Source organism: Semicossyphus pulcher, unplaced genomic scaffold, assembly GCF_022749685.1.
Source record: "Semicossyphus pulcher isolate SPU_LCO1_2020_fin unplaced genomic scaffold, fSemPul1.0.p SCAF_8, whole genome shotgun sequence".
NCBI classification, from domain to species: domain Eukaryota; kingdom Metazoa; phylum Chordata; class Actinopteri; order Labriformes; family Labridae; genus Semicossyphus; species Semicossyphus pulcher.
In genome coordinates this window covers 2,902,405-2,914,512 of record NW_027211759.1, presented here as the reverse complement: position 1 = coordinate 2,914,512, position 12,108 = coordinate 2,902,405, and the positions used below count along the sequence as shown (strand labels likewise).

At 43.6% G+C, this 12,108-nt stretch overlaps 1 protein-coding gene across 6 annotated transcripts in view; it reads left to right on the top strand.

The window, feature by feature from the left end:
- Positions 1-12,108, top strand: part of cadps2 (Ca++-dependent secretion activator 2) — a 190,534-nt gene that overhangs the window by 86,542 nt on the left and 91,884 nt on the right. For all 6 annotated transcript variants that reach the window (XM_069685871.1, XM_069685869.1, XM_069685872.1 and 3 more), the window contains exons 5-8: positions 492-725; positions 1,455-1,576; positions 9,149-9,260; positions 10,873-11,012. In XM_069685871.1, coding sequence (XP_069541972.1) covers positions 492-725; positions 1,455-1,576; positions 9,149-9,260; positions 10,873-11,012 — 608 coding nt within the window. The remainder of the gene's footprint in view (positions 1-491; positions 726-1,454; positions 1,577-9,148; positions 9,261-10,872; positions 11,013-12,108) is intronic.

Genomic DNA, 12,108 nt, shown 5'->3' with positions numbered 1-12,108 from the left:
TCATGTCCATACTGCATCTTGTAGTTAAAAGCAAGTATATGTCCAGCTTTACGCTTAACAAAAAGGTCTATGTCTGTGGGGATCCTTTCTGTAATGTTGTCAGACACTTAGAATTCAATCTAAGACTAAGAGAAGCATTGGCGTTCTTTGATCGGGAGCATTTGCCTTCAACAGATTACTTTGCAGCCATTACAGCCTGTTTCACGGCTGCCGGCTGATGCAGTCTACTGGAGCACTTTCAAAACTTTTTGTATCCAAAATATGTAAAAATGAGGCTCTGGTTCTTCTGGAGTTCCCCTCCAAGTGTGAAAGTAAAACTCTGAGACTTTGTAGTTTCAAAGTTGTAGATGGGCCGACGTGTGGAAACTCTTAGCCCTTTTTATGTCAATGTTTTCATACCTTACCTACCAAATCATCCTCCAGTTGATGAAAGAAGTGCGTGTTGATGTAAAGTAAACCTTTGTGTTGATAACTGAACGTCTGTCCTGCAGGAGAGGAGATACCCAAAGTTCGTCTCTGCAGACATGGAGCCTCTTTTCGTGGAGGAGCTGCGTTCGTCGGTCAACCTGCTCATGGCGAACCTAGAGAGTCTGCCGGTGTCCAAAGGAGGTCCGGACTTCAAACAGAAGCTCAAACGCTCCACTATGAACAACTCCTTCCTGGACATGGGAGACGAGGGAGACATCCTGTCCAAGTCTGACGTGGTGCTGTCCTTCACTCTGGAGGTGTGTAGTCTGAGCTGCTGTTAGTCTGAGGACAAGATAACTGCTGAGACTGTTGTAGCATTTTAGTACACCTGCAAGCTAACAATTTAAGATGTTATGTTCGACTCTGGCCAGTTGTCATTTTGTATTCTCTTCAATGGTGGCTGAAAAAGGGCCGAGCTGTTGAGGAGGAACCGGCTGCAAATTCCCAAACAAAGCCAAATCCTACCCACGTCAAAATGTCTAAAATAAACACAACAAAAAGAAATGCGCTGCAGAAAACCGAAACAAAAACATAAACAGGAAACACGCTGCAAATACAAAAAAGATGCAAAAACAAAACACACAGAAATGCAACAGAAAAATGCTGCATATCCAGTCATCACAACAAAAGAGCTCCAGGCCTGTAGAAGGCGCTGTGTGGAACAGGATTTTGGTGAAGGTTTTTGTTGGTAGGGGGGAGACGCAGCCGGGCTGAGACCAACAGAGGTCAGGTAAAGATAAAGTAGGAGGTGGTTTTCTTGTTGGGTTCTTCTTACTCAAAGTCAGAGCAGGACTGCGCCCCTGTAAACCTCCTGGGTACTTAATGTTAATAAATGTTACTCACTGTGGTCAAACTCAGGCGGCATTCCTCGCTTACTTTGCATCGTTAATGTGTCTGCAGCTCCTTTGCTGTTGATGCATTTGTGTTTGTTTTATGCAGCTGCAAACGTCATACGTGGCTGATATTTTTTAGCCTTGTTCTGTCAGATTGTGATCGTGGAGGTCCAGGGTCTGAAGTCCGTGGCTCCGAACCGGATCGTTTACTGCACCATGGAGGTGGAGGGAGGAGAGAAGCTGCAGACGGACCAGGCTGAAGCCTCCAGACCACAGTGAGTTCTGCTTCCTCCTGAGTGTCTCAGCTAAAGAGGAACTTTAAACACAGAGAAAGTTTCCCTCTTCAGCAGATGAATGTGAAAACGGCTGTCTAGTGTCAGACTCTGCACAAACACTCGGCACAGTGAAGGTCAATGAGCGGAACACTTCTGTGAGTGGAGGGGGACTTGATAGAGAGAGGCAGCACTGTGAACACTCTGAATGGCCCAGCTTTGCTCATATTTAGACGAAGACAGTGACGTGCTGTGTGTGTGGAAAGATCTGTGACAACATCACAGGAGTTCCCTGATTTAAATCTGTGAATATCTGATGAGTGTTTGGCGCAGCTTCCACATTTGATACAGTTTAAAAGCAAATGTGAAATAAGCAAATGAAGTTAACAGCGCTTGCATATAAGTGCTTTAATGATGCACAGCAGCAGCAGTAAGATGAAACGTTCTCCGTACGACTTTAATTTTCTTACTATACTTTAACTTGTTTTCAGCAGCTATTTAATCAGGATCAATTCCCCTCTGCTAATGTGCATCATTAACAGTGTAACATTCACATATCGAATGCTTGTTTTGCTCATTGTGAGCAGATAAACAGAAAGCAGTTGCTCAGCTGCGGTTCAGTGGTAAAGGTCAGCTGGCAAAGTCAGTCGGCTGAACTTCCACATCATATAAAGGAGATGTCAGACATGTTTTACAGACATTACAGACTTTCTCCTCCTGTACAAACATGAGTTTCACAGTTGTTTTAATGGAATATCTTCACAGCTGTTGATGGATTGTATTGAGCTGCAGACATTCATGTTCCCCTGAGAACTGTAATAACTTTGGCTTCTCATCCAGCACGATCATCTAGTCCAAAATGTAAATATATGTAATAACATAAATCCTGAGAAACATCTCATTTGCATCTTCTCCTGCCGGCCTCGTGTGCTTAAGAGAAGATAAGATCAGATAATTATTGATCCTCGGGGGGAAATCCAGGTGTTGCAGCAGTTCAAAGACAAGTAAGTAAGTACAGTATAAAAATAAGAACAGTTAAAATCAATACAAATAAAAAACGTGGTTTATACAGCTTCGTGTTCAGTACAAATTAACTAACTGACATTGAGGTAGACATTGTACTACCTTAAACAGGAATCCCACGCATCCTGGAAAATCTGGAAACCTGGAAATTTAGAGAGCAGTTTTCCAGTCCTGGAAATTGATTAAAATGAGCAAATAATTTATGTTGTCCTGGAAAATTGTATTTTTCGCTCTCAGAAAATTGCACTCTGATCGCCTCCGTAAACCAACGTGTGAATTTTAGTTTGTAACATGACTGTTAGGATGAGCTGTGCAGTGTGACCCTCACCTGGCTGGCATGCAACGTCTCCTCCTAGTGGTGGCTCTATTTTTAAACCCATTGCTGTGCCTGGTTAGTGTGCAGTACTGAAGCAGCAGATTGTTAGCAATGTGAAGTGAGCAGCTAATAGTTATGTTCCTGTAAGTGTGAGCACACGTCTTTTCATGTTAAGCATGTGAGGTAAAATGGATTGTTTGTTTAGATCATTTTCATTTAGCGTGCAACTAAAACGCCCGATGTTTTGACTTAAATTACTTGATGACACATTCTGATGTCAGTGAGCTGGTAGCAGTTTGCTGCCTCAGCTCCAGTCTGGGCTCCCACAGCTGTCACATTCACAGTTGAGTCCTGCGAGCGATGTGAGACTGCCGCCTTGAGACACTTTCTAACCAACTGAAAGACGACAGAAAAGTATGACACCTGAGTATCACAATCCTTTTTTTCAATATATTGCTTTGTTCTTTCAGGTGGAACTTGGATAGATGTAGGCTTAATGAACGGCTTCGTCCTGCCATTCCGCCTCTGTGTGTTTTACACAGAAGATGGATCATAACAGAGGTGTACTAATCCCGCCTTGAGCTTGCAGTGTAAAAGGGGCTTGAGACATTTCCATCGTGAACCCTGCATCATCAAAAAAAGGAGGAATAAACGTGGGGTTAAATGCTTCAGTACTAGGCCTACCGTTAAATTATATGACCGTTTGAGAGCAAGTGCTGTCCTGTATTGTCAAGAAAAACTCTCCCCTAGAAAGGTCCTGGAAAAGGATTTCTTAAAAAGAGTGGGAACCCTGCTTGAATCTCCTGTGAGGAGCTTTCAGTTTATGTCGATTGTAGCGCTCATTAGGACAAAGAAGCACGTCTCTTCTCTTGTCTGATCTTGTCCTGTGCACGTGTAAGTTGTTTTCTAATGAAAAAATCTCCTCCCGCTTTCTTTGATCATTAAAACACGTCACTCATCGAGAATCTTTGCTGTGAAAAATTTAAACAAATGCAGTTACAGGCATTCAAAATATCTATAATGAAATAATCAATCACTGTTGTTAATTTCATTCTCTTTCAAAACTCCCCGCAGGAGCTTTCACAGCTTTCTCAGAAATGTCTTTTTTAGCATGTTAGCATACTGACATGATCATTCAGCCAAGGCCGATGTTCCTCAGACTACAGAAATATCGTGCTGAGTTACACCTGACTCGACCCCTCGGACAATCTAGGAAAGAATCTGCTTTGACCCCTTGGCTGAGATTATCAGGTAATGTGAGGGTGTTATATCTCTTATATTTAAATCCATAACTGCTCGCACACTTACCTGAGCCGTCCTGAAAATATCAAACATGATTTAAATTTAGGATGTAAAATCTGCATGATCACGACAGTACTTTCTGAGCAAGACCACAACAGGATGAGAGAGAAGGAGAGAAGGAGAGAAGGAGAGAAGGAGAGGAGCCTCCAAGCAACGCTAAACATATTACTGAACATAAGCTAGCATGTTACTGTCAACGGAAAACAAACAGGTACAAGGTGACACTTAAACTGTCTTTAATCACTGGTGAAGACCATGAGATGTGGTTGGAAGCTCAAAGTGAGTCTTAGGTCAAAAACAAGTTTGAATTTTAGATTTTACTCTTACCTTCTGAGCTTTCTTGCTCATTATCACTAATATAATGTTGTTAAACACTCCTAAATGCAACAGTTTTGTTAATTTTAAAGTGTTTATTGATATTTAAGGGTTTCTTCTGATGAACAAAGTTTGACTCAAAGCTCTGAAAAAGACGAGAACAGTGTTAGGAGCTCAAACTTTGTGTATGAGAGTCTCCATGCTCACAGTCTGCCGAGGCTTCACTCTTGACTCTTTATTGGATTACCGTCTGAGCTTTTGAAGGTGAAATGAACACACTGACCTCGCTGAAAGCCTTCTTAACACAGTTCCCTGAATCTGAATCACAGCAGACCCGCAGCTTTGAGAATCGCACGGCGCTCTGCGGATCGAAGACAGAAAAGTCCACATTTTATGTAACAGGAGGAGCGACCCTCAGCCTCCTCAAACAGCTACGTAACCCGCCTCGAGCCATGTTTCTTCTTCTCCAGTCAAGGCTGATGCGGCGAGAAGATGAGGCTGTTATGTAAGAGTGATGGGAGTCAGTGTCTCCTCTTCTCATAGCCAACTTGATAACACACACAGGTCTCTGCAGGGAAGTCTGACTGAGTTTAAAGCATCAGCCAATCAGTCACTTACTTATATATTTAATTACACATAAAGAAAATCTTTATTTTGAAGACAAGCATTTTTATTTTCCTTGCCACCTGCCCGCTTCTTTTAGTAACTGTGTCGGTCACTGGCTGCCCGTCGGACAGCGGGTGTCCTCGCCATAATGAGGCTGCCCTTTCACAAGCTCCAGCTGCAGGTGGGGTCCTTTCTCCCTCCTGTCACCTGTCCTCCAATCAGAGCCAATTAGACGAGCTCAGCGTCACCTGAACACCTCAGCAGTACTCCTGTTCTGTAACCCGGGTTCACTCCTGTAACCTTCACTGTAATTAGCCCGCACCCTTCATCTTCAATAACACACACTTACTGACATTGTGGTTAACAGTAATTATACAGACAGCATGATTAGCTGTGATTACACCGTCGTCCACTTGCTCTGATGAGTCCTGCAGTTGTAGTGTAACAGCTCTTTAAGCAATCAGCACTGAATCATTCTGGGATGTCGAGCACTGCTCCTTCTTTCTAAGTTATAATTATTTTCAGAGAAGAAACTTCCTAAATTAAATCTGTAACTTTTTCCATGTAAATGATCTTTACAGTCTTTGTGTTCTGTATGACCTGCTGCAGGCCGTCATGCGCAGAGGGTTTGGGTTGTAAACAGATTCAGCTACAAAAGAACACAAACAAGTTGTTGTATCTGCTGTTGATAAACCACAGACTGTATATAAAGATGGCCGACATGACAGCTCCCTAAAAGTGAAGCCAAACCCTCTCTGTCGCCCCCTGCTGACTGGCTGCAGTATAGCTCATAAAGCCCGCCTCCTCCATGTTAACAGATGGGACATGAGTCAAACTATAAAATCAAAATACACGTCAAATACATTTTTCTGTCATTATAGTTAGTTCTTATCATGCTGATTTATGTCTATTATCTATTAGCTATTTGATGCTATAAAAAGGGTGTGGCCTCATGATTGACAGCTCTGTTGACAAATGGGGCTCCTGCAGCGTCTGGCTTTAATGTTTTAATGCTCAAGGTCGATAAATCCACAAAATGACACGATAATATCACCGCCATCATGTTTTCACTCTGAGTTAACACTCAAGGTCACAGCTGTTTGTGTCAGCGTCTGTCTTCTTCTTCTGAGATTACTTTAAAAATGCTGCTTTCGTGTGTGTGTGTGTGTGTGTGTGTGTGTGTGTGTGTGAAGGAGACACACCTTTCTGCACAATGTTGCCTTGGAAACTGGGGAAACTATACATGCAGCTCTGCGTTGCTTCTTGCCCTCAACAAGTGAAGGGGTTACTTTCATCTCTGCACCGCACGCACACACACACACACACACACACACGCACACACACACACACACACACACACACACACGCACACACACACACACACTTAAAAAGACAGTTTTGACACAGAGGCATGTAATCACAGGAGCGTGTCTCGGCCGAGTCTCCCTCATCCTGAGCAGGAGGCGTCTCCCTGCTCCGTTCAAGCCTCTGAGAGATGCACAGTAAGTGATTGTTGATAACAGCCGGCACTGACGAGACTGTTTACTGACTCGGTGACAAAGACTTCATGTGACGTTTTGACAGGAAACTGAGAAAAACGTACAATATAATTTGTAACTTTAAAGTACTTAATGTCTGAGGAATTGCTCTTCAGAACAAAAGCACTTCCTGTGGGTTTAAAGCGTGCAAATGTAAATAGCTTGAGATGTACGTCATATTTATTGTCTTCTTGCAGCGACATTTGGGGCTTTGTTTACTCTTTTGAAAACAATATAAGTCGTTCCTCCTCTGATTTACACCTCTCAGACTGTCTGGTTGTATAATTCATGTGAATTTTTGGATCTTAAAACTTCCTCAAAGAGCCTTCAACTTCAACTTTAGTGTCCCAGAGGGGGAAATTTGTTTTGCAGCCAAGCAAGAAAATAAAACATTTAGAAAACACAGATGCAAAGACTCGGTTACAAAAAACATTAAAACACATAAGAATTCATTAAGAATACAACAAGTGATAAGAGGACGCCGAGGGTATGTAAAACCATCGTTTAAACCACCAATAAAACAATAATTTAAAAAACATAAATAGTTACTGGAAGTGAAATGCTTAATGCACTGAGTCATCACTGCCTGTCACAAGCCTGGCTGAATGTCAAAGCTTCAGCTCTCCCTGCAGATTTAAAATCTGGAAAATATCAACTAAGATTCAGCAGAGCGTAACAAAGGCTGTACCGGTCGGAGGAACTTAGAACTAGCATTAGCACGGTCTTACAAGTTGTTTAAGATACAAAGTTATGTTGTGCAGAACCAGCTCGTTACCTCATGTTAAACTTAAAGCTTTAGTAGGTAACATTATTAAGATGAACTGTTTGTCATATTTGCTCAAACTGTCACTTTAAACATGCTGTGGTGCATGAGAGAGATAATCTGTGAAAAAATCATGTTTCTTTGGCTCCTCCTACTGCTCCTAATGGCATTTGTAAGAATCCAACGCTCCCCAAACACAACAACCAATCAGAGCCGAGCAGTCTCTCGGGCTGCTGTCAATCACAAGCTGCGCAGCGCCACTCCTCCGCGCATGCTCACACGGTCAAGCTCAATTTCTTCAGTGTGCGCAGCGTCAGCCGGTTTGTGTAAACAACCACCAGGAATGAAAAAACTGCTCATCCCTCTATTGCCAACTACGGCTTACACTACAAAGACAGTTCTGCTCGACAGGTAATTACCCCAGCTTCATTTCTGCTGTCTTTGTTTCACATTGCTAAGATGTCTGCGGTTACCGTGAGGTTTTGTTACGTTGGTGTAGCAGTCGGGCTAACGTTAGCTTGTTCTCAATGTGGCTGCAGTTCAGCGTTGTTTCATGGCGGAGTGGCTGAAAATATCTCTGTGAAATGTCCAGGCAGTGTGACCGTTTCAGACTGTCTCCTGATAGTTCTGTGTGCCTGTGCTCTCACGGCTAAATGTTCACAACATCAGTGTGTTACTGCTTAGTTTGCGCTGTTTTATCCACAGTCTCTGTTAGCAAACTAAGCGCTGCTGGTTTTGCTAAATAGAATCAGCTGTAGATTACCGTTCACAGCAAAAACACAGAGTTCCGCTGGTTTGATGTATATCTGCTTCGATAGTGTTGGTGGCGTAAAACAACGGCTGTGGTTGTTGTCATGTCACGTTTTTACATAGTGTATATCTGGCTCCTTCAGTTGCCGTGGTTACTAGCCTGCGCCGCATGATAGCCTCCTCTGAGGGGAGGGCTTTGGAGGCAGGACAGTGCTGCGGAGAGAGAGGGGGAGGGACCTGGAGGTTGAAATCTTTAAAATTTTGAAGCAAAGTCTGCTTTCTTCTCCATCTTACCTGCTGCAGCTTGAAGTTGATTTTACTTGAAGTTGATATTTTAGGAGAAACGTTATTATCCTGTTCAGATGAGAAACTAAATGTGAAGGACTGTTTAGTCAGAAACAAAACGCTAAAGCCCCTTTCCCACCAAAATGAGGCTGTTGATGCAGGTTTTTCAGACCCAGGAAGACCCGCTTATAGATGCTGATTGTCCCTTTGCCCTTTGCCCTTTGCCGCTTGTCATCCCCATTCTTTCTTCCACTGTTTCCGACACTGTCACTGTCCTCTCTCTGTCAGTAAAGGCATTTAAGGCCAAAATGATAAATAAATAAAAAACACAGACTGACTGCTGAACAGCTTCTGCCCCAGAGCTGTAGCGTCCACACACACACCTTCCTACAGCTGCTCAAAGTGACTGAGTAATACTGTCTTTATACTGCACAATAATCAGCTTGACAATGCACTATTACTACTATAAACTGCTGCTGCCATTCATTTTTTCATTCATTCATTAGGACACACAACGTATCTAAAATATACACAGCTGGGCCCTCAGAGTGTCTCTTAGTTCAATCCAGCCCTAAACAAGAAGGAGAGGCTTGTTTAAACTGTGCCGTGTGAGTTGAAAACATCAGTGAAACGCTCAGTGTCTGTCCGGCTTTAGAGAGGATGCTTGTGTGTTTCAGGTGGGGGACTCAGGGGGACTTCACCACCACTCACCCTCTGCCCTCGGTCAAAGTGAAGCTGTTCACAGAGAGCACCGGAGTCCTGGCTCTGGAGGACAAGGAGCTGGGCCGGGTGAGAGTCTACACACACACACACACACACACACACACACACAAATAACACACTGCAGCACAAAATATGTTTGTTTTTGATGTGACCTGAGTCAGATCACAGCGAAATGAAGCATCCATGAATGAATGGAGAAATAAAACCAGCTGTGAAGGTTTAGACATTTTAATTATTGGACACTGATTGGACGGTGCACGACGGGGGGGGCTTCAGACATCCTTTGTGCTGTTTGAGATGTTAACATGAGTCACTGACACACAAACAAAAGCAGGTTGTGTAAGCAGAGTCCTGATTGAGTTAAAGACAGACAGTCCAGACTGTGCGTATATGTGCATTGTATTAGAAGCAGACAGGTGAAGGTCGCTGAAGCACGAATAGTATCTGTAAATAACGCGGCTGCTGGTGTGCAGATTCTCACAGAGCTGCTGTTTGACTTTGTTTTGTGATTATAAGAAAGTTAGTTTCATAATTAAATCAAAGTTTGGGAATGCACCAGAACCAGGAAGCTGCAGACAAGTGATAATTTCCTCTTCTAATATCTATCAACATGAGCATCTGCAGGGAGAAACTGAACAATGACTAAACCTAAGCCCTGCCTCATACCCACAATGCAACAGCACCAAACAGGAACATTATTTTAAATGTCCTCACAGTGTAAAAGTAAAGAGCGTACCTCTGAAGGACGATTTTACCGGCTGTTTCTGTGCAAAGCTAACTAACTAACGTCTGTTCTAGATCAAACATTCAACTTGAGTGACGAATTCGCTTGACGCTGTGTTTGAGTTTAGATTTCCCGACTTCCTTGAATGCATCATAAACGATGGCTCCGCCCTCCGTCTCATGTTAAAGTAGTGTTCTTCTCCTCTTGAGGACAGACCTGACAAAGCTTCATGTTGTTCCTAATCTGCATCATGATGTTGTTCTTTCAGCAAACTGAAGAGCCGTTAATTAAAGTCGATCACAAGAGAATCTGTTTCTGTTTGGGCTTCATCCCGCTGCAGTCAGCCAGAGTGCAGCCTCTGTGTAACTTCCTGTTTACAGTGAGACTGAGACTCAGCACAGACAGATGAACGGGCGCTCCTCCGGGGGATGGGACAAACCGAGAGATGACAGCGTTTATTTAGTTATTTTATTTTATAACTGGACTGTAAACAATGCAGCGCACAGAGAGGAAGTCTTGACTAGAAGTCCTCTATCGCTAAACGCAGTCTAAACTGGACACGGCCGACATGTTTGCTGTTGCTCCCAGAGGCCGTCTCATCCTCAGATGGTAGCTGATGGGTTCAGAGATTGGTCCTGTGTGATATGCACTGGTGGATACGCCAAGGAATCGCCTACTCTCTGTGTTATTGTCTATTCAGGTTGAGATCAGTCTTAAGTGTAAGGAGTAAAAAGTGCAGATATTTGTGTTAAAATGTGGGGAGGAAAAATACAGATACCATAAAGCAGGCTCAGTATCAGCCCTGACTCTGATCAGATTGGTGCATAATACAATAGAGATTTATTTTCAAAGGTAAAATAAGAGTTTACAGAACACCCTGCTTTGTGACCCGTGCTAACCGATCCCGTCCCTCCTCTTCATCCCGTCCCTCCTCTTCATCCCGTCCCTCCTCAGGTGATCCTGAACCCGACCACGAACAGTCCGAAGCAGGCCGAGTTTCACCGCATGGTCGTCGCAAAGAGCAGCCAGGACACGGAGCTGAAGATCAAACTGGCCGTCCGCATGGACAAACCCCCCAACATGAAGCACAGCGGGTGAGTCGCAGCGTCCGGGGCTCTGCTGCCCTTTGTAGAGCCTGGAACACACGCGCAAAGTGAGAAGCAATGCAGGAATTATTTCCTTTTTCAGTCCCAGTTTTACGTCTCAGACAGGAAACGACCTGCTCTGATTAGACATATAAACTTCTCCTTCCTCCTTGTTCTTCCTTTTCTTCCTCCCCCTCCACCTCCTCCTCCTTCTATGTCTTCTTCCGCCTGTTCCTCCTTTTCCTTCTTCTTCTTCTTCTTCTTTCTACTCCTCCTCCTCTTTCTTCTTCTTCTTCTTCTCTGTCTTCCTCCTCCTCCTTCTAATTCTTCTTCCTCCTCCTTCTTCCTCCTTGTTCTTCTTTTTCTTCTTCCTCCTCCTACCCCTCCTTCTCCATCTTCCTCCGCCTTCTCCTCCTTTCCTTCTTCTTCTTCTTCTCCGTCTTCCACCTCCTCCTCCTTCCAATCCTTCTTCCTCATCCTCCTCCTTCTCCTTCCTCCTCTTCCATCATAGACATCTGCAGGAATTATTTCCTTTTTCAGTCCCTGTTTCACGTCTCAGACAGGATTCGAGCTGCTCTGATTAGAAATAGAAACTTTTCTTTATCAGCTTCTTTTCTTTTCGCTCCGTGTGTCGTCTGCTTCAGAGTATAAGCAGTTTTTGAACTTGCTTCTACATCTCAATTACTGTCAGTGATACAACATCCATTCATTTCAACATTTAAAGTCATTTTTCCTCCCAGAACAATCTCTGGAGACATTTTGGGTTTTGTTATCATGTGTGTTTGTCCTGATGCAGAGCACACCTTTCAATCAGCTGCATTACAACACATCAAAATAACTATCAGAGTTTCTTTAAATATCAAAAGGACTTGATTGATGAAAGAGCTCCTGTCAAAGACTTTGAATCTGAAAGCACTCAAAGAGCTTGACATTTCCTTTCTCAGAGACGTTACCTTCTGCGCCCCCTGCTGTGTGAGCTGTGTGAGCTGTGTGAGCTGTGTGAGCGCGTGAGCTGCAGCTCTGCAGCTCTGCAGCTCTGCACGTTACCCTGATTTCCCACCACCTTTAGACACCAGATGGCCGCTGTGATTGTGACAGTTTAACT